A 23,180-nucleotide genomic window follows, 5' to 3' on the forward strand; every position below is an offset into this window, starting at 1 on the left:
ATTTTCTTTTTATTTCTTGGTAGTGTCTTGGTACGCTCCACAAATTACGGCTTGCTTAAACAGCTTCGCTGTTGAAAAAGACGCAGTTTCGCCCGAAATGCGAAGCATGAATTGCGATAGCAAATTAGTAGCGAGCTATACGGAGTAAGGATAGTAGTTTCATCGGCTGTATAAACTTGGACACATTCGCTTACTAACTGAATTAACAAGGATGGTGTCAGCGCGCACACGCAAACATGAATAGATCACACTCGATAACCGCACACAACCACTGTCAAAACGCTGGCTCTTCTTTATAGCTTCTTTATATAAGCTCAGTTCTGAATGAAAAAAAAAATATCATTAGAAACAAACACACCATGTATACTCATACGGCTGCTAACACGTTCTTTTAGATAAATTTGCGCTTCGTTGTTTTTTATATGCAGCCCGTCGAGGCAGCCTCACTTGCATGCTCACGCGCGCAAATACCGCTGGCGCGCAGCGAAGCATATAGAAGGAACGCGCGTCGTGATAATTTTTTTGGTGACCATACTTCCGTAGTTGCCATAGCGTTGCACCTGATGTATGAAACGGAGTATAGGTTGAACTTGGTAGCAGCTTGGTTCGACCTTGGGTATGCCTTGTTGAGCTTGGTTATGCCAGGTATCTCTTCAGTTATGACGCAATCGATCGGCCAGCGTCAATGTGTCTCCAGCTTTGCGCAGCCTAGTGCAAGTTTTGCCGTTTTTTTTTTTTCTTTTTTTTTTTTTTTTTGTTTCCCTCCACTATCGCCTCTGCGCGCCGCTGCCGTTTTACGCTGCCGTAGGGAGCCTCCATGTACGGCGTTACTCCCTACCCGATGGATGGATGGATGGATGAGGCTGAACCCTTTAAATCGGGCGGCCACCTAGCCATGACTATTAACATATTTTGTACTTTGTGGTGGGTGAAATTTCACCCCTGCCTTGATTTTAGCCACCAATCAGATAACCTCTGTTTGGTTATTTCTACCCGCTTAAAGTCTATTTTGCCTTCACTGTCCCTAAACCCCAATGCTTTGAAAAAATCAGCCCCGTTGCTTTGCACTGTAGGGTTAAGCCATTTACAGAAAAGTATGAGGTGTTCAGCCGTTTCCTCTTCTTCTCTACACGCACCGCACAACGTGTCTATACCCAATTGGTACTTGACTCGGTACATCTTAGTCCGCAATACTCCCGTCCTGGCTTCAAACAACAAAGAGCTTCCCCTAGAATTATCGTAGATATTTTCTTTGGCAATTTCTTGCTTGAAAGTTCTGTATGTTCCCAGTGCTGATTTCGTCTGCATCCCTGTTTTCCACAGACTCCTCTCTGTTTCTTTAACCTTTTTCTTAACCGCTGTTTCCTGGTTTGCAGTCCCAATATTTGGAGTCCTGCAGTCCAAATATTTGATTGACAATTTTCTCGTCAGCTTCCTCCATTTTGTGTCAACATTCCTCATGTACAAATAACTGAAAACTCTCCTTGCCCACCGCTTTTCTGCCATTTCTCTCAATCGCTCCTCAAATTCTATCTTGCTGCTGGCTTCCCTGCCCTCAAATGACGTCCATCCCATGTCACCCTGTACCCCCTGATTTGGTGTACCCTGCCGTTAGGTCCCTGTATATTTCAAAGGTAGCACAAACTCCTCCTCTCCGAGCCGTTTCCTCCTCGCCCCTCCCTCTTGGCCGCCATTAGTGAGCGAAGCGCGCGGCCGCTACCACCCACTTCATATCGTATCGCATGCGACGCGTTGAAGTGCTTGCTTGAAACGCGACTGTTCTGGGCGCATTTTCACAAGGCTTTTCGTACGTAAGATACCTACGTAAGATAAGTAGTATCTTCAATTATTAGTAGAAACTGCATCGCTCAGACGAGGAAAACGAAAGGTATAACAAGTTAAACGCAATTAAGGCATTCTTTACTACTGCTGATTGGTTCTCGGAACCGAATGGAGTTCAGTTTACCTGACGCATTTACGAAAACAAAGAGCTGTATATACATCAAACGATGCACACACAACACGGCGGAGACATTTATGTGCTAAATACCCTCAACGTGTTTTTTTTTTTTTTTTTTTTTTCAAAAATGCATCCGCGCGCTTTTATTTCCCCCTCAGTTATATGCCTTGGTTCCTGTGTGTGCTCGCGCTTTCTGCGTTTTGCTCTTTAATTGGAGACTCTTCCATTATGCTCATTTTATGAGAAGTCATGCTGATATTCATATTGCCAAAATGCGCCCTTTTGTTCGCCGCAGAGCCGAAACCGGGACTTTTTTTTTTTTTTTTTTTTACTCAGTCGTTGGCTGATGGTCAACTCGCGAACGCGCCCACCTTCCCGCGTTCCTCCCTAACTGGGTGAAAACAGCGACCAGAATCTCCCTCAGTAATGACCTCCCTCGGTGGCAGTCAAATTTCTTTCTTCCGATACGGTGGAGCCATATCGTTCGCCGTTTGAGGTTTCGTTGGCCACGAGGAACCGCAAAAAGCTTGCCCCCCTTGGCAATGCTATTCGAACATCAACAGCACAGCAAGTCGGCATCGTGCTGCAGCCGAGCGCGTCTCCAAAAATGTAGAAAGCCTACGCTCACGCACAGCGCACATGTGGCCCTGTGTTTCTCGCTCACTAATGGCGCCGTTTTCCCGCGATAACGAAAGCCGCGCAAGTTATTCGTCACGTGTCAAGCCTCGTCCAATGGGAGACTGGAAAACGGCGAAGAAGTCAGGAGAGGGGTAGAGGGCGGGGAGGAAATTCTCCTTTCCTATTTGAACAATGGTTTGCGCTACCTTTAGAGCATACAGGGACCTTAACCTGCCGAGGAGGCGAGCGCCATCTGGATAGTGTATCTGCAAGTAACATACCCGGGCCACGGCCGGGCTCGACTGGCGCGCCGCTGTGAAAAGGGGTTTGTGTTTGAGTTTCTTCGTAACAGACCTATGTTTTTTCGTATATTCAAATTACAATCCGACGCTATCATGCCTGTAGGTTGTGGTTAAGTCGTACTGTGCGATTTTTCTGAGGTTTTTTAGTTTGAGAAATTCAATTAGTTCACCAGCGCCTTTGCGCCACGCGGAGGGCCTGCGTGGTCGGAGTGATTCACGTTGATTTTCTCCGCCAACGACGCCGGCGCGCCCACGCCGACTTCGGATTTTCTGAGACGGGGCCCTTAACGCGTTAGAACTAGGAGGACGCTTAAGCTTCACCTTTAAGAGTGGAACGCAATAGCATTCAAAAATCCCTGGCTGCTTCTCACGCTTCCAAGCAACTGCAGCTTATGTAACCGTAATGTTTACCTTGAAACGCTGGCGCCAAACACTATGCACGAAGGCGAGCTTTCTGGTTCCTTTTGTTTCTTTCCCCCACACGGTGGGCGCCACCGCTGCCGCGTAGGGAGCCTACATGCAAAACGGCGTTGCATGTAGGCTCCCTACTGCCGCGGAGGCTGCAATGCCATCTAGCGCCGTCTGCATGGTGTTGCAAGGAACCTAGCGGGATGCGGTGCTCCCACTAAGACAGACCTCAAACGGCAGCTGCTAAAGGGGTTTGTGTTAGAGTTTCCACCCCCCTTAACAGAATTATGTTTTCTCGTATATTCAAATCACAATCCAACGATATGATGTCTGTAGGTTGTGTGTCACTCGCACTTTACCAATTTTCTGACGCATTTTACTTTGAGGTATTCACTTAGTTCAGTAACACCTATGCGCCACGTGGAGGACCTGCGTGGTTCGGGATGCATGGTTTGGGATAATTTTTCTCTATTGGACAGCGCCACCGACGCCGACACCGAATTTTCTGTGACACGGGGCCCTTAATGCTGTCGGGTTACTAGACTTTTTCGACACCCGTTCCTTACACGCGTATACGCACCTTGCACACAGTGTGAGGCACACATCGGCGCTTCGGGTGGATGCTATGAGCTAAACGGGGTGGTGGGAATTCTGCCACCACCCTCTAATGGCTAATACATACAGCTGCAACAGCTCCGGACAACACGGGAGAAAGGAAGAAGCCAGAGGCAAAAAGCGCTCGTTCGGGCGTGCCTCTTTACTTTTACACGTGATTTTCAGCGTTCACGTGTTGCACCTCGCGATAATAACAAATCAAAATTCTCATGCAACAGTCTTGCTCATGTGTGGACTAAATCTTTATGGGCGTTCGTGTTATAAAGCTTCACAAGAAACGAAAACACTAAGAGGGATAGATAGGCAGGCGATTGCCTTCAACCACCGTCTTTGGATGAAAACCTATGTGCAATTATATCCAACGACCTCGCTCCTACCTGAAGCCCAGCAACATATAGTTGTGAGCACAAAATGTTGGGTTGTAAAGCCATCAATTAATGTATGCATCGCCTTTCCGTTTTAATCTGCGCGCAGCGAGTTTCTATATTGTCTGCAGTTGCCGTAAAATGTGTTGGCATACAGTTTAGCCTTCATACATGGACATTTGCAGAAAACTTGCATTTAATTCTTCGAGAGCTCGCAGCATGTGAAATGGAATTTGTTTATTTACTTATTGCTTCAACAACAGCACCTGCCTCGCATGAGATAGCGAGAAATATAAACACCAATCTGACAGCGTCCCACCTAGTCGCCGAGCCCATTTATTCTTGCAGCACCAGCCCTGGGTGGCACCCGTGGCACGGTGGATAACTCATGGGGAAGCTCTTTACTTTGCGAAGCGATATCAGGATGCCTTAGAACGGGTAGTTATAAAGCGAGGTACACCAAGGAAGAAGAAGCATGTGCTTGCTGCGGTAAAGCTAGGAACAACCACAACAACCAGTATGTGGCCTTATAGTGACAGTGTCGAACATGGCATCTTAATCAACAGACTTGAAAGTGTGAATCTCCCACAATATATATTTGCGTGGATTCATAATTTCCTAAGCGGACGTACATTTTATTGCTATCAAAACAGTGTTTATTCTGAATGTTACAAACAAACAAGGTGCGTTCTTCAAGGTACAGTACTCTCCCCCGTCTTATTTAATATTTTACTTACTAATCATATTCTGACACAGCATGACGTTCAGGTATACGCATACGCTACGATATCACATTTTTCGCGGGGTCAAATGATATGCTTAGCTTATATAAAGCTTTGCAGTCGTACTTGAATCAGATTGAATTTTGCCTAAAAGGAATACAAATGGCACTAAATGTCTACAAAAGTGCAGTCTGTTTTCCCCTTAACTTTTCCTATCAGAATAACACTGCAGTATGGTCAGGAGATTATTCCGCAGGTACAATCAATAAAATATCTGGGAATACTTTACACAAAAAAGCTTAAATGGCAGACATACATAGAATACATCGCATCTAAAGGAGCACGCGTTATTGGTTTATTACGAATAGTCAGCAGCAGTCGTTTTGGAATGTGCAGGGAGACTCTGCTGATGATTTATTGTATGTGCTCCATTCTAGAGTTTGGATGCGTTTCATTTTCTGGAGGTTAGAACGCGAATCACTACGTCTATGTCTCGGCCTTCCAAAATTTATAGCGAATAATTTTCTTTATCATGAAACTCACCTACCTTTTCTTCAAACTGCTTCAAACCAAACTTCAAAATTTCGTATACTGACAGTCTAAACATTACTGAATATCTATGCTTCTCCCCAGAGACGCTCCTACTATGCGTTTATTTGAGAGCCGACTGCGTTCTTTGAGAATCAATGGCCTAGACTGCATTGTCCCCAGGTAGTTATTGTGCAGAAGCTATTAGAGCCTGATAATACATACAGCTGCAACAGCTCGGGAGAAACAACACAGGAGAAAGGAAGAAGCTTGGGGGAGCTGATGATTCAATATCGACATGTCTGCACAGCGCAAAAGAAAAGGGCCGCGATTTTGTAGCGATGACTTATGACTTATTCTATACTAGTCTTATCATCCACCGCTCACGGCCAGCTGATCCCGTTGATAACGGGAGCGGACCGTCGCTCTGACCACTGACAAAGCGCGATAAGCGCGAAAAGGCATTATTACTGGAAAGGCATCGCTACAAAATACCGGTCCAAGGACAGAAGGAAGAACAGAACACAGGCGCTGACTTCAACTGATCTTTATTTGCGAAATCGCCAGAACTATATACTTTACACATGAGCAAAAGTAACAAACTTTTGCATTATGTTACCCATCTGCTGTTATGTTACATGTTATGTTACAGAAGTCAATGGACGTCGCTGGGCCGAAAATTTTTACGCAATAGTGTTAAGGGCCCCGTGTCGCAGAAAATCCAGCGTTGGCGTAAGCGCCAGCGTCGTTGGCGGAAATAATCATGCCGAAGCACACCATCCCGAATAACCCCGACTGGGTAGGCCCTTCGCGTGGCGCAAAGCGTTAGTAAACAAAAATTAAATTTCTCAAAGTAAAATACTTCAGAAAAATCGTAAAGTACGACTTAACCACAACCTACAGATGTGATTGCGTCAGACTGTAATTTGAATGTACCAGAAAAAAAACCTGATGAGCAGCCAGGGATCTTTGAATGTTAGGGTGTTCCACTCTTAAAGGCGAAGCTTAAGTGTCCTCCAAATTTTTATTGGGCTATAGGTTTAACCCCCCCCCCCCCCTTTTTTTCCTTTTTTTTTTGATTTTTCTGAGCAAACCAACTGGTGTGTTTTCGTTCATTCATGTCATAAATCAGTGTCAGCATGTGCGCGAGAAATTATGTATGCGCCAAACCAGCGCTTTCGAGAGAAGTGATTGGACCTCGCTGGACCAAAATTTTAATGGGCTATAGAATTACCTTTTTTTTTTCATTTTTCTGGGCAAGCAAATCTGCATGCATATGTTCATTCATCGCATAAATAGTCATCAGCACGTGCACTGCGAATGATGTATGCGCCGAACCAGCATTTTCGAGAGAAGTGATTGGACCCGGCTGGGCCAACATTTTAATTATAGGCTTACCTTTTTTTTCACATTTTTCACGTGTTCGCAAATACTTTCCGTGCCTGGTAGTATGTAAGTTGCGCTTACAATGTGCAAGAAAAAAATGAATCATTCGAAGCCCGGCTCGCATTGTAGGAATGCAGTTTGTTTGGCCTTGTTTTTTAAGGAGCTTCTTTAAGGACCAGGTTCCATCATAAATTTTGGTTGAACACTGGTAGTTATAAAACTTAGTAATATGAACTATCTCACTGCAAGTACTTTTTAAATGAAATTATTATTCTTAGGATACTTACTTCACACACTTTCCAGTGTCTGTCTGTCTGACTATGTACAGATCTAACCATTTTCTCACCAACTTCACATGTCATGGTCACATGGGCGAATGGGTCGAGCATCAGGCTGCTCAGGGAGCTCTGTTCAAAAACAGCCATTGGACCAACTTGGGTCAATGATTATGTGACACTGGGTATGTGCCGCTCTTCGATTAACCTTTTTCACACCAATCTGGATTACTGGATATGTGCCACTGGATATTTATTCCTTCTCAAACAACGTCTTTGACACCGACTTGAGTAACTGGGTATATGCCACTCAGTAAGTGCCGCTGTTCAATGAAAAAAGAAAAAGATTCTTTAAATTTCTCTGGTGCTGGGCGGAATAGAATACATATTGAGTAAATCTTGTTTGAATATATATTCACGCTCCACGCCACGTGCGTACTTCGCGGCGGCGTTGCTTAATGATGCAGCACGAGAGAGGAGCCTGGCTGAATATACGCCGAATACATCAGGCGTTTTGGCAGTGACAATAAGCTGTGTCACAACGTTGCTTCAATAATAACCCCATTAATGTCGACATTCATCATGAGAAGGGTCTTGCCCTTCTCATGCGTCCGCATGCTGCTAGGAGGTGAACTTCACCACCAACATAGACACTCTCTCCCTTTGCTTTGACTAGCATCAGGAAGAAACATTCTTTCCCTGCCTTTTCCCCCGTACCAAAACCAAGGGAATATGTCACGTTTACGCCCCGAGCCCCACCTCCATTTTTCTTGCGTTCCTTTTTTTGCTGCACGGCACACTTCGTGTGGTGGTTTTACGCATTTTGCATTGGATTAGTTATCGAAGTCATGTGCCATAATCGGTGACATAACAGGCAGTGCACCTGGAGTATTGCTTTGATCCTACCGCAGGAAGCAGGGCTCCCTTGAAAGGGAGTGTACAAGCACTTGTTTGAAATTTTGGCAGTTTTCGCACTGTGCAGCAGTTTGATACACTAAGGACATGATCATTAGCGCACGATCCATGCACCACGTTTGTCTGTTTGCAATGCCCAAACTTGATGAGGCTGAACCTTTAAGGCAGAACACCACTATGATAATATGAACAGACATCATAAAAGACAGAAAACACACTGCTAACAGATATCGCTATTGAAAACAAAGTGTCTGAATTTGCTTAGCAGTGGAACATGAATATCACAGACCTGAAGGCCTGCACATTTCATCAACCTCATTGTGAATTAAAGGCTTTTGACCCTCTTTCAGCAAAATAACCTAACAAGAAAATTCAAGTTACTGAGACTTCTATCTTTCAACCAATTGCACTCAGAGCAGGTGACTCGTGCTATCTAGCAGGTTATCACTAACATTCGCGCAATGTTGCAGTCTACTTAACGACACCATTCTGGCAGGAAATTCTAGTTTTGCAACCTCAGTGTTGCTAGATGTGAAATTATTCAGAGAACATAAGGGATGACTGCGATTCCTGTAAACCATGATGGCATCTTAGACAGTGCACAACACATAAGGCACCTCATATTTTGAGAGGTTACAAGGACAATGCTTTTGCCTATGAGCAATACAAATGTGGCTGTGGACCATAATTGCCCAGGCATGCAGAGTACAAATGGTGGTATGAATGGACGATGGTCATGTTTGCAGGCTAGTTAATTACATGCTGCTTAAGGCAACGGTGTCCACTGACTAGCAGAGACCATGAGTAGCTGTTAAGAAAGAGAGATTACTATACCCTCAGGAAGCCTGTGGCTATAGAGTGCTTATATTCAGTCACTTTGTGGACCTACTACACAGCAGAAAAGATTTTTCTCCACAGTGCCCCCAATATGAGACACAGCTAGATTAAGCAACAACAAAAAAGGAATCATCAGAAATGTGTTTGTGGATCATCATTTAATAGTAGTTCTTCAATAGTGGAGGCTTGCGCTCTGTTCTGCGTGTGCAAAGAAGAAAAGTTGGGGAAATGGCACTGCAAATTCCTTGAGTAGAGGATGGAGTCAAAATGAAAATTTGTTACTTGAAATTTGAACCAGTTTTGCATTACGTCACTATACAGCTTTCTGTGGGATGTCTTCTGTGCACATGCATTCTTTGCCAGAGCTACTACAATGGCATACAAGACAAAATCCAAGGGTTTTGCTGCCATCAGTTGCAAAGCTGTCTTCTAGCTTTAGGTGGCTTTGCAAAATATTGTAATTATGTGCTTGACCTTCTTTGTAAACCGACAACAGTTCCCTCAACATTCAATGTGCCACGTAGTCCATCTTTGATCAGCAAAGGAACCTGTAAAACATAATTGCATTGGCTGCATGATGTAATCGCCACATAATGTTCTTTTTTTCAGCAAATATATGTACAGTAAAACCCGGTGATATGATTCCAGCTGGTACAAATTTCCGTGTGATATGAATTCGTAACATTCCCCGGCCGAAATACATTGCTCACAATACGAAAAAAATCGGTTGTTCCGAACGCGTTGCGGCGCCACTGCGGATCATTCGAATGCGTGAGCAACAGTGGCGGCGGCCGAGCCAGCGGAGCAACTGGCACAGACAAGCCGGCACAGCAGGATCCACAGTCGCCGAGCAACCGGCTACGTCACGCGGCTGCGCAATCTCTCATTGGTCCCCACGTCGAGCGGAGGACCACATCACAGCCTCGCTGATGCTTAGCGAGAAAGTAGACGAGGACCGCTGCAGCAATGACGAACGCGGCGCAGCCCCGACGGCCAAAACGCTCCCTACACTTGAGTGCTCAGACGTTCAGTGGCGTGCGAAAACATTCCTGAGATCACGTGCGTGCACTTATACGCCTTTCAGAAGGCGATCGTTGACGATATGGGCAAGAAGAAAACGTACACGGTTAGTAAAACCCCGTTGATACGTTTTTCAGAGACCACGAAAAAAAAACGCAGTTTCGCCCGTAAGGTGAAGCAACAATTGCGATAGCAAATTAGTAGACAGCTGTACAAAGTAAGGGTAGTACTAGAGTGTAGACCGCTTATAACGTAAGTTGCCGGCGTCGCGAATATCCGCACTATAAGCGGTACCGCACTATAACCAAAGCAACAATTTTCAAGGCCCGCACATGTGCAAAACATGTGCACCGAGCCACCACGCGTATGCGACAGTCGAGGAATGCGGCTAGAATGTTTGCATTCAATTTACAGTCGAATCTCGTTAATTCGAACCAAATCAGGCGGCGGCGGCTCCGACCGGCATTGCTCCGGCACCGCCATAGAGTAAAAGCTTAGGAGAGACCCCTCAATGTCGCGCACGAACAAAAAAAAAAAAACGCGGCGGAAATTTCACCCTCTTTCAAATGGAAAGGTCGCCGATTCTGCGTTGCGCCGGAACATGCGTGTATACGCGCCAATGTCTCAGCCATGCTACCGTAGCCACGCATAGAAAATGGCAGTGAACCCTTCTTTCTCCTTTATGCTTCCTCTACTTTCTAGTCACGTGTTGACCTTGCAAGCTGCGGCTACGGCGCAGAGGGAAGCAGCAGCGCTGTCCCAGGCCGGCCAACGAAACTGCCCATGCCGGCAAACGCCCGCTTCCCGATAACGGCAGAAAATGAAACTTCGGGGAGCTGGCGCTGGGCCGGCTGGAGGGGCGGCGCCTGCACGGCGGCAGGTGCGCACGGTGACAGTCGAAAGTGAGGGAGCTACGAGGGAGGGCGAGGGGAGCCACCGAAGCGACGGAGTTGCCGAGGCGAAATCCGCTCCCCTGCCGCACTCCTCCCTCACATTCCACGGTCTCCACGTGCGCCCTTCGACGTGCTGTGTCGGCGCCGCCCGCTCCCTGAAGTTTCATTTACTGCTGTTATCGTGAAGCGAGCGTCGGATGGCGTTGGCAGTTTCGTGGCCCTCGCTCGCTATGCGCGCCGTGATATTTCACGACTCGCACTCAAGATTCTGGTTTCAGCCTCACTGGCCGTTCGTTTGTTCGCACCACGTGCCCTTCTCCTCCACTTCGTCTCTCTTTCTTCCTCGAGCACTCCTTGGGGCATCCGTTTGAGGCGAGCGTTCGCCGTCTCCGCTGACTTCCGTACTCCCAGGCAGCCGCACTGCACTGTAACCGGTATTTCGTTTCCTGCAACTGCACTAAAGTGGTACGTGTATACATGGAGTGCTATGGGAAAATTAACGGGAGTCTGAAAAGACTGCACTATATCCGGTCCTGCACTATAAGCGGTTACGTTATAAGTGGTCTATACTGTAGTTGTATTGGCCATATAAACTTGTAAACATTCGCTTAATAACTAAATTAACAAGCACGATGTCATGCGAGCACAGGTAAACATTAACACATCTTGCTCGATGACCGCGGACACTTGCTATCGAAACGCTGGCGGGAGAAAGTGCAACAGCAGCAGCGAGCGAATTGGACCTTTGCGCTGTCTCTTGCTTCAACGCGAACTATACGTCGAAGGCACAGTGCATACGAAGTTACCGGCACTAGGCACACTTTGTCAACATCACAGATCGTTTTGATGATGAATTCCGCGCGGGCGCACACTTTGCACACGTCGCAGATCGCTTTCAAGATACGGCACTTGCGCGGCTGTGTCGTATCTGCAACGTGCCGGTCCCTTGTTGCAATGCATCGGTCACTTGTTGCAACGTACAAGCTGGCTGCACCACTAAATTTATGTGACTGCCACATTAAAACGCAACATAAGATGCAGGAACATTACAGATTGGTGACGTATCACAGGTAACTTAATACATGGAATTCAATGGGATTTAGGAAGGGACTACATAAACGCAACGTAGCAGCCGGGAAAACGTGGCAGCGAGGAAAGTATTCAATGGGGTTCCACTATTAGAAATCTTTTCTGGTAAAAATGAATTAATTTCTTTCTTGACTTTATGTATGTTTGGATGATACGAATATTTCACGCGACCTCGCGAGATTCGTATCACCGAGATTTTACTGTAGTACCGTACCATTCAGTGTATAGGTCGCACCTTTGTATGAGGTGCACCCGCTACTTTCGACGACTTAGGAAGAAAAAATCTGTATATAAGACCTACCGTTGTATAAGACACGCTTAGTTATGGCTCGGTCAGCATAATCAAACAGGATTAAGCGCACTTGTATAATCATCGCAAAATGTTGTTTATTGCCCATTCATCATCATCATCAGCCTATATTTATGTCCACTGCAGGACGAAGGCTTCTCCCTGCAATCTCCAATTACCCCATTACAGGACGCTAAATCTCTGTAATCAAAATTTTTACGAGCTGCAAGTTCTAGCAGGATAAAACTTGAATCAATTCTTCTTTTAGGCCCAGGAAAGCAACATTTATTGTACTTCACTCGAAGTCATCGAAGGACTCATGCTCCGACACACTGTAAAATGTTCAGCCACTTTGTCTGGCAGCATCGCTGGGTTACCATTGCGGGCTCTGAATAACGTGTATGTAATGTTGTAAGCACCTTGGAGCACGTCGCTGGCGTGGCCTCTGCGGCACAGAATGCTCGGGCTGAACACATGAACGACGATCGCATCACGTGTCAAAGCGAAATGGTGACTGAAAGCCAGAAGCACTGCGACTACTGCTGGACTGCCAAGACTTCTTGCACGACCAAAATTTTTTAACGGGCAGATGTCGGGCACCACAACGTAACAATGAAAATTGTGGTGCCTTTATCTTGTTTATTTCAATAGTCCTGTGGCTTTGTCTTTAAAAAACATATCTATTACAGCAAACTGTAACCTCCAATTGCAGAGGCATCTATACCACGGAGGCCACGATGGCCGCAGTTGCAGCAGCCGTGCTGCTTACACGACAAGCACTTGGAGCTGGAATCTGTTGCCACAGTCACTTCACTGTTAAAACAAGATTCGACTTCTTTTAGAATGGTGCCACGTATTGTTATTTGTACCGTGAAAAAATATGTGTACATTGATCGCGCCAACGTGCTTGGTTTTATACATATATAAGGTGCACCGGTTGTATAAGACGCACTGACGAAAATTTGGGGGGAGAACGACATCATATACAGCGGAAAATATGGCATATACACTAGGCTTGCTTGGCTGTTTCAGGCACATCTGATCACGTTTCACACATTAAAATTTTGTACTGAGCCTTTTTTGTAGCTGCACTATAAATAGAAATATTTTCTATGCAACACGTTCCACTGCAGTTGGCCATTAAAATGTGGCACACGTAATTCTGTCTATGTGCTTTGTGAGACTCAGATGATGGTTTTGTTTGATGTCAACACTATGATTCCTTAAAAATAATTGAATGAAATTGCACTCAGATTTCTCTGCGCTGAATTCCCACAAAAATTAAGTGCTGCAATGAGAGCAAGAAGGAAACCCTCAGACCAGACACATGCGCAATGGTAAATGCTCATTTTCTGGACATTCAAATTTTTCAATGCGCTGAGTTATCTGTGTGCTTATTTTTTCATAGAATAGAGAGTTTGTACCTTCGTGTCTTCTGTGCGCACAAATTGGACTCTGTACACTGAGCGAAGGAGGCACAGCTTGATTGATAGCAATGCGAGGCGCATCCCAATGCAGTTTCTTGGTCCAGCACCGAAAGGAAGGTAGGTGTATGGCCGGATTGATCCTACATTTTCTTTGCTAAACCTGTAAGCAAAAGCAGATGCATGATCACCGTTCAAAAATGCACTGTGCAGTTTTCTTTCCCTTATTTTTCTTCAGTAAACATAAGCTCCTCAAACTTTTTTCTAAGCTTCTCTCATGTCTTTGTCCCTTAAACATTTTTGTATACCTCACTGTTGCACCAACAGCACCAGATCGTGTTACATCTCAAAACGGCAATGGGCATTCCTTGACTGCTTCCTACGAGGCTCTCTCCCTTTGCACTCTCTTCATCAGCAGCTGCCAGCACGCTCATGTCTGGATTCAGTGTAAATATGTCAAATAAACCTTTTTCTTTCACTCCTACTCCTAGATGTACTCATCCCTGTGTCTGGAGGATACCTGGCCTAAACGCTACCCCGAGCCACAATAACTAGATGACAGCGGTCAGATGAAACTGGAAGCCAACGCCAATCGCCAACAACTGGTTCGCGAGCGGCTAGATGAATGCAACGCATCACGACTGCATGGTACAGGATGAGTGCCTGGCTTTGTGCTTGAAAGTCATCTGATCTTTTAGCCTAGACTCGTTAAAAACTGATATAGCGTACACAACTGCCTATGATACTGTGGTTGTAGCATGCCACAGCAGAAAGCAGCCTTCAGCATAGATCTGAACCAGCTACTAAAGCCAAACCTTGTACCTATGTGGGATTAAGTGGGACCATGAAGATCTATCGCAATTCTAATCAAATCGAAGGCGACTAAGGATTGACGACTTCTTGCAATTGATTCGATACAGTGGAGGAGAACTTGGGGACTTGGTGCTACTTCGGTGGATAGGCATTTGGTTTCTGCTATATTCGCCAGGCTTGAAATTCTCTTGGGAAAACAGAATTGAGCCACCGGTAGTTTTTAGTTGCATTGTGATTTGTGCAGGTTTTTCAGCAAGTATATATTGTGGGGCAGCTGAGTCAAAGCTTAAAGTAGTGACCGTGGACTTCATGAGTTTGACGAGGGGCTAGCTTGTTGCGGTTGTGTGAGGAGCTCGACCTAGAGGTTGATGATGACAAGTCAAAAGCCAAAATGCGTAAAGCTTCTTCGGAAGGCAATAGTGATCAGGAAGAGATGGAATATTTTGGAAACGCAATTCTAAAAGAACAAGAAAAGGAGAAACATGAAGAGCGAGAAAGGCAGGAGCATGAATGAATTACGGAACAAAACAAAATTAGGAAGGAAGAAAGTATACAGGTAAGGAAAGAGATAGAAGCTCTCAATCAAGAAATTGAAACATTAGGACAGGAGTCTCAAGCAAAGCAGCAGAAATGTCAGGCACCTGTAAAAGTAGTGCATGGAAGGTGCAAAAAAATCACATGCATGGTTCTACCTGTGGTAGAAAGAGCAGCTAAACCCTGTGAGCCTAAATGTATGTTATTAGGTGTTGCCAGATCCGTAGACTGCGGCGTAGCTTTTGAGGAGCCCATTAATGGGGACCGGATTGAGCGCAACGAGATACTGTGCCAATGGAATACTAGAGAAACAGCTAGGCCAGCTGTGGACGATTTGGCGCAGTTATCAAGGGAATGCGTTACAAAGGTAGCTCTTGCAGAAGTCCGAAGTGACGCCAACTCATTAGACAAGAGCACCAGTGTAAAGTTTAATCGGTCAGAAAAGTGCGCTAAAGCACAATGTAAGCAGGGCAGTGCAGTTGTGGACAGTTCCCAGGTATGCGAGCTATGCTGCACAAAAGAAAATATCTACATTGTCCCAAAGCGTGTTAACCACTCCACCAGTCGAGGTAGCACTGATAGGAATGATTTACCCGCAAATCATTCAGACTGTGCGGTTGAAATGTAAATTGTGACCGACAATACGGGTGCGGGTCAGCACGAGATGCTAGCGGAAGACTCGGAAATGAGCACCAGAAAGCGTGCTAAGAGAAAGAAGCATCACAGGGTCAGGAATGTGGCAGAGAAGGCAATGCAGCTGAATAAAGTGAAAGGTTCTAAACCTTGTGGGGAGCACAGTGAAAGAGCTAGAAAGGCGCGTTTGTCACTTGGAACGTTTCCAGTGCGAGTGCCTTCGAGCCGCCAGATGAGAAAGAAAAGAAAAGGACGTTCTGCGCGAGTGTGAACAAAATCCAGGGGGCAATTATGTTCCCCCTTGTTCGGTTCTTTTCGAGGTGTGAGATGTATGACACAGGAGAGCGACACGGTAAGGCGACGCGAAATGATCATATGAGGCAGTGAAGTCGTTGTTTGGTGCCCAGAACGCATGTTTCCAGTATGTAAAGTGTCGGGGGTCTGCAGAAAGGGAAATGGCCTACGTGCCCTTAGTATTCCCTGGATGACGAGGTTGACAAGAAGAGCTTTCAGACCGCACCCACCTCGAGTACCGCATAAAGTGTGGAGATGGGTTTGCACAGGGCTTACCCTACGAGCGATGGTCAGAAAAGGGCACGACGCTCCTCCACTCCGCAACGCACAAAGGCGCTACGGCAGGGTTTGTCGACTCTCCGACACGGCGCAGAGAAGGCTCCGGAGTCAGATCGACAACAAACACCAGTTTATTCACCCAAGATACAGCACAGTGCGACAGTCACGGTGCTTACGGGCCAAGGCTCACCGCAAGACCGATCGAGTACGCGCGCCCGCTGCGCTAGGGCTAACCGGGTAGCGGTCCGCCAAGCGCGAGAACGAGGAGTCGCGAGAACAAAGGTCTCATGTAACCACCGCGTTGCGGGCCTGTGAGCATCTGCCGCGGTGAGGAAGCGCTCAGCGTACGAGAGCTCGGGTCGAGAGGGTGCCCAGGGGCCGTCGCACGGGAGGCCAATCAGGGCGCGTCCCGATGACGTGTTCTCGCGGAGCAAGTCCAATCCTGAGGGTGAGAAGCACGGTTTGCGCGGGAAAGTAGGTCCGGCGCGCTCGCCGTGTCCGCCATGTTGCTGTTATGGCGGCGGTTCCCGGGGATCGAGCTAAGCGCCACACGCGAGCTGGGGGACGAGGCGCAGGAAGGCACCTCGATCCCCACAAAAGATATGATGCAACAATAGGCTATGTGGAATGCAAAGCAGCAGTACCGTAAAATTCCGAGCAAGCGCCCCCACCCGTGCAAGAGCCCTCCCCTAACTTCACTGCTAATTTCAAATTTCCGCACCGTTCCGGGAGAGCGCCCCCCCCCCCCTCCCCCTCCGCACCAACACTGGCCTGCCACATCCAGTCCACGAAAATAATGGCAAATTCGGCAAATTGCACCGGTGGGCATCGGGGCGCCCCGATGAGCCATTTAATCGAATCATGGTCGTACCCGGGCACCCCAGTGGGCACACGAGTGCATCGGGGCGAACTGCGGCTGGCGGTCTGTAGTTCATGGACCGCCGGCGGGCAGCGAGATCTGCCTCTCGCACGGCACAGAGGAGTTCCCTGCGGCACAGCGACGTGACCACTTGGCGACAGAGGAGTGGTCACGGCTACGCTCTGGCATCGCCGTTAGCTTCACCGCTGCTATCACTTGCCACCGATATCGTCGCTAGGCCATTTTCAGTTCACTTTGAATCTGTAGCGGACGGCGCTTCAGCACGAACCACCGACGCTCCCAAGCAGCAATGTTTTGTTACCGTCGTTACCGCTTTACCCTCTCCTCGCAATAATTTCACACGATGAAGAAAACATGCTGATATTTGCGGCGCCACCAGCTGCGATGCAAGCATGGCCGAGCCGCGGTTCGCTGTCCGCTGTCGGTAGCCATGCACTGCAGCTGAGCTTCACTTGTATCGGAACTCTCATTAGTGCTAAACCTTTCACCGTGGACATGGTCTTTAATAAAGTGAACATTACGCGTCACTTTACTCGAGCGGACATAATTTTGCCTGGAATAGAAGCTGCATAACCAATATTCGTGTCGCCGGTCGCGGCGACACGCCGGTGCAGCGTCGATGCGCCGGTGCAGCGTCGATGCGCCGGTGCAGCGTCGATGCGCCGGTGCAGCGTCGATGCGCTCTTTCTGTAGTTCTTTCGGTGGTCTTGAGAGTGATAAACACCACTAATGCATCTTTGGCTTAATAAAGTTCATGTTCAATAAAAGTTTAATGCTATTCCCACTGCGCCTTTTTTTTTTGTGGGAAAATGTTGTCATGGCCATCTTGAATCTTGGTGCCGTTCTGGGATAGCACCCCCCCTAACTTTGCCGGTAATTTCGACTTGCTCGGAATTTTACGGTTCAAGTTTTATGGAAATAACAGTTTGTTGGTTTTTTATTTTCAATGTTCAGTTAAACATTTTGAAATCTCTGAGACTAGAGATCATTTCGATAAGCAAGTTTCGAGCTTTGTTTACATTGTTTGTTTTAGAAGCTCACCGATATTCTGAAAGAGATAGTTTGCATGCGCATAAATGTTTGAAACTTTGTTTTCTTGATATGTCATTCTTTTTTAAGCAGATAGCCTTCTGTTTTGCGAGAGATAAATTTGTAACGTCAAGTCCAGGCTATTTGTTAGAAGCCTGTAGTGGCACGTTTGAGTGTCAGTTCACTTTGCAGAAGTGTTCGCAACATTTTTTTTTTAACATAAAGAGCACTATTTGGAGGAGCCGTTGTTTAACTGCACAATTTTAGGCATTCTTTTAAAGCGTGTCTTGAGCAGACACAAAGAAGCAATGCATTGGTTTGTGTCTTGCATGTGCATTTAGAAGACGGCAACGTCTTAAGTTTCGTTTAGAGCGTGCCTGGAAGTGCTCATAAATAAGTGCAAATTTTGTAGTTTTGAGCGCGTAATTTACGCAACATTTTTTTTTTTAGCACGTGTCCTGTGTGGACAAGAGAAAAGAAAAGTTATTGCGTGAGTCGCACGTATTACATGTGAGATTTATCCGCAAAATTGGAGCGACTCTGGTAGAACATCCATGAAGTCAACGAGGCTCTCAGTGGCACTAGTAAATGCAATAACGGATGTAGAGTATAAACAAACTGTTGATGGCGTTTGTGCTGTCTATGATATTTCAATTATCAATTATTTAGAGCATTTTTGAGTATTCTACCTTTGCTCTCTTGCAGCACAAAGATCTGGTTTTGCTGAACTCAGAGGAACATAAAAACTCGCTTTGGAGGCCCAACATTTTGGGTTCGAAAAATTACTGGGTCAAGCAAAGCCTGGTGGACTTGAGCAGATTTCGGACGCTTGTGCACCATGTGGTGCTTTGTCGCTGGGAATGACTCTTTTGTATCATATGTTATGAGAAGGTTGTTAATCCTGGTCTTATCTCAAAATCGTGGGCTTCAGCGCTAGTTTAGTGATCTGATGGCTGCTTTGGTGCTTTTATTAGATACAGCAGGTGCATTCATTTGTTCACTAGACCTGATGGCTCTCAGTGTGAGCCCGGCGTTTTCCTGTGTCCTGTGGTTGCGTGTGTGCTTGTGTGTTCCCAGGGAGAAGGCCACAAAGAAGCGAATGCTGGGACCTCAAGGTGGAATGTGTCATCGGCCATCACTTCAAGAACAAACCCAGAGGTTGCAACTGAACACCGATGCTTAGGGCAATCTGACAGCTGTTGACCCTCAGCTCAGATCTCCCGGCGGCGAAGGAGTCTGTTACGTCTCAAAATGGCGATGGGCATCCCTTGTGTGCTTCCCAAAAGGCAGCCCCTTCATCTGCACCTGCCAGGCAATGACGGATTCCCAGGGCCCACTGTTAATGGGTCAACAAAAACACTTTCTTCAAGGTGACAACAACCACCGGATTCTGTAGACTCGCACGGTAACAACCGTGAAGGCCAGGCTTCACGGGTTGTTGCAAGCTGATCGTCATGGAGATCCCACAAATTGATGCAAGGGGCCAATGTCGAGGACTTCCCTGGGAACTGCATTGACTTCAGATTCCCAAATTGCCACATGGTTGCGTCATATGCGGGGGCGATCGCACAACATAGGAGGTGGAGTCCTATGGAGCGATGTGACGTCATGGGCAGGATTTAGCGAATGGTTTGACAATTGTGACTGGCTGAGACTCATCAAATCCCTAGTCTAGTCACCTAGGGAAGATGACTGCTTCAAATGCAGACACCTTTGGTGCAATAAGTGTGTCCTGGATCACACTGTCATGTGTGTGCTCCTACATGGAGTGAGCTCCCATATCTGGAGCCAGTGTTTATGTAAAATAAACCTTTTCCTTTCGCTCCTACTCCTGGACATACTCATCCCTGTGCTTGGAGGATTCCTCACCTAAACGCTACCCTGCGCCGCAACAAATGGCACTGAGGTGTCTATAACTGGTAAAGGGGCTTTGTGAAAAAGGTAAGCCAAACTAATAGCCCTATCACACGGCACATGCAATTTTATTTGTAGTAAATGACATTCATATTGAATGTCATTGCGGTCTTGCGTTCTCAGTCTACACGGGTAAACAAAATGGCATTCACAATTCATGGCGATGTTTATCGGCAGGCTGCTCTGATAACGAAACCTTACAAATCGTGCTTCTCGTTTACATATTTTCACTATATTTCATTCCATTCCATTTTATTTTCCTTCGTCAAAAAGGAGGGGACGGGACTAAAAGTCGCAGCAGCGACTTGACAGAGATCCCAACTCCCTATTAGATGGCAGTACAGCTGTTGCAGAGAACGAACATTGTTAGCAATACAAGGGTAAACATTGGAAGGTTATTTGAAAATATATTGCATTTTATTTTAACTTATTGATTTTGTAATTTTTTGCCAAACCCCTGTCGTCGAGATTACACAAGTCGCGCGTGCATGAGTTCGGGAAACTCATTAAATAGTCGAATGCCAATAGCTGTGAATGTCATTCACTATGCCCATGTAGAAGCAACAAAAATGGCATTGACACATAATTTCATTTGCTACGAATGACATTACATGTGCCGTGTGACAGGGGTATAAGTTACACTCTAAAGTTAACTTTGAGTTCTACACATAGTAAAGATGTAAAATTGTAGAGTCGACTGAATTTCTTGATAAGCTCCACCATTCAAAATTTTTAAACATAAAAGGAGGTGAAATAATTTCAACTATGACAAGTAAGCGGGAACAACTGAAGTTTGAGCTGCAATTACTAAAGTTTAAATTACTGACCCGTGCATAACATTTTGCACAATAGTACGAAGAAGTGTGTTCTCCAAATACTGCACTAACTCATGTTACAACGAATGGCAGCAGAAGCAAATTACAGTAGTGCCGACAAATAAAAGCATTAGTTAGATGGATGTATATGATAAAACAATGTATTCCTACCACATTGTAAGCTTGGTGATGTGTACTAAAGCAAATTAATCTGCTTGTTGCATCCCTCTCATTCTACACTATCATAACTATTAGATGTGACAATTGTGAGCCAACAAGAGAAAAAAAGAAAACACAATATCCAGAGTGCCAAGAAATGCCATACCACATCTGCAACAGACTATATCTCTGACAGCCCCATTAGTAACTGGAAATAGTAACTCACTGGTGTGCATTATATGTAGTAAGCAAAGGCAACATAAATATTCCTCACTGTGAAGCAGTGAGTCTCAAGACTTGCTTTGCATACTTCATTAGATATAGCAAACTTTCAATACTATTACGTTGTAAATGTCACTGCTATAATGTTGACACTCCCTCATTGTATTGCTATTCGTTTAACTACAATTATTTAAAAGTAACATATTTCGCAACTGCAAGATTTCTGTAAAACTAATTTTCTTAGCATTGCTCTTTTAAGCATAAGGCTGAAATAAGCTGCGAATGATTGCATGCCATTTCCTAAAATTCTATTTGTTTGAACACATAAAGCGTAACTTTTCCTCTTAAATCTGTCCTCAATTCACAGCTGGTCATGTCCTCACAATGAATCACCTGTCTGGATTGAAGAGCTCAGGTTCTGGGAAGTATTCTGGGTCATGGTGCATGGCATAGATGGGAATGACAGCAGCAGAACCTTTAGGAAGCTTGATCCCAGTGCCACCTAAGACATAGTCATCAAGGGCACATCGCTGAGTCCTGTAGCCAAAGAAGAAAAAGATGCTTTTGTTTAGCTTAATGAACTTCCCAGCATTCTATGCTCCGGAGTACACAGGCTTTACCATTCCCAGCGAGCATGTGTGGCGCTGCTTCTAACTGATTTATTGATATGATAGAATGATAAAAATGCATTTTGCTAAAACTGCGTACTTTCTTTTTGATGTTTTTCGTGATGACTGCGGTAAATGCGCTCAAGCATAATGTACACAAATGTAAATATCGTATAAAGGGCGAGGTCCTCTGTCAGGCTATAGGCCTTTAATCCCTGACATCTCTTGATCACTATAATAAATCAAGAAATCAACTCAGAATTGCAAGAAACCTTTTCATACCAAGTGATGTGCTGTAAAAATTACCTTGGCACAGGTGGGAGCATCCGTAACGTCTCTGACACAACACAGTGCAAATAGTTGAGTTTAGAAATGGTGTCGAGGCTTGGTTCTGGGCCCTGCAGAAAAAGATTGTGTCACTAGACCCAGAAAGTGATATTTTGAGCCAAATTGAGGACTGGTTTTATTCCGCTTATAAAGCAGTGTTGTTTATTACACACGTAGTGCACCGCCTATAGAGGCGCCACTGATGGCCACCTAGTGGGAGCTTTCGAAAGTATGCTCAGGAGCAGTAGCAGACAACCCTTTGCAGCAATGATGGCTGAAGCCAGCGGCTAAATTTCTCCTTTGTTCGGATGCCAGACTGCTTCTTCCGTGGTGACAGCTGCAGGAAAGGCACAGGCCTCTAGGATGAGAGCAGACATGTCGAGTATAGGAAAGTCTGCGCGTGAATATCACCAGAGTTTGGGACAACCTAGTCCACATACGTGCCATGTGCGTCCCGCAAACTGGCGCAATGAAGCCCAGTTATACGAAGTGAAGCTCATGTAAATAGCCGCCTGGTTCTGTTGACTTAAGCGATGGCTCGATTGCATTTTCTTATTTCTACCCTTGCCGTAAAAGTGTTTCTGTACCCTCATAATAGGCACACGCCGTTGTTGCAGAATTACATCTCAAATGACTCTGCACGGCGCGATGCCTGCACACATTATAGCGATATTTTTGCCGATGAATACATGTCAAGTCGCCGAATAAGGGCCATCAAAATTGCCTCAAGAAGAGTAATTGTGATTTTGTTAATGACCATGGCGTAAGTTGTTAATGGCGTACACTAGTCAATGAAGTTGACACATGCACGGTGAATAAAAGTGCGAGTTAGCGCTGTACCACCAATACATTTCCACTGCATACGTCGATGAACTGCCTTTCCCACGGCAGTTGTCGCAATTTGACATTCCCTTAGTGACCTACTTAGAAATTACTTTCCATCTTTTCAGTATTCTTTGCTCGAACGTTACGGAAAAGAGATGTCAAACAATATATTTAAAAATGGCCACTGGCGCCGGCCAAGGTA

The 23,180-nt window shown here is 45.8% G+C and overlaps 1 protein-coding gene across 1 annotated transcript in view; it reads right to left on the bottom strand.

Moving 5' to 3' along the window:
- Positions 1–9,070: 9,070 nt before the first annotated feature.
- The window catches only part of LOC119456758 (uncharacterized), a 119,194-nt gene continuing 105,084 nt past the window's right edge, over positions 9,071–23,180 (bottom strand). Inside the window, exons 37-40 of the mRNA XM_049669066.1 lie at positions 22,133–22,224; positions 21,612–21,755; positions 13,647–13,809; positions 9,071–9,479 (exon numbers count right to left, since the gene is read on the bottom strand). Coding sequence (XP_049525023.1) covers positions 9,393–9,479; positions 13,647–13,809; positions 21,612–21,755; positions 22,133–22,224 — 486 coding nt within the window. The 3' untranslated portion in view covers positions 9,071–9,392. The remainder of the gene's footprint in view (positions 9,480–13,646; positions 13,810–21,611; positions 21,756–22,132; positions 22,225–23,180) is intronic.

The sequence above is a fragment of the Dermacentor silvarum genome, chromosome 6 (genome assembly GCF_013339745.2).
Source record: "Dermacentor silvarum isolate Dsil-2018 chromosome 6, BIME_Dsil_1.4, whole genome shotgun sequence".
In the NCBI taxonomy this organism is placed as follows: domain Eukaryota; kingdom Metazoa; phylum Arthropoda; class Arachnida; order Ixodida; family Ixodidae; genus Dermacentor; species Dermacentor silvarum.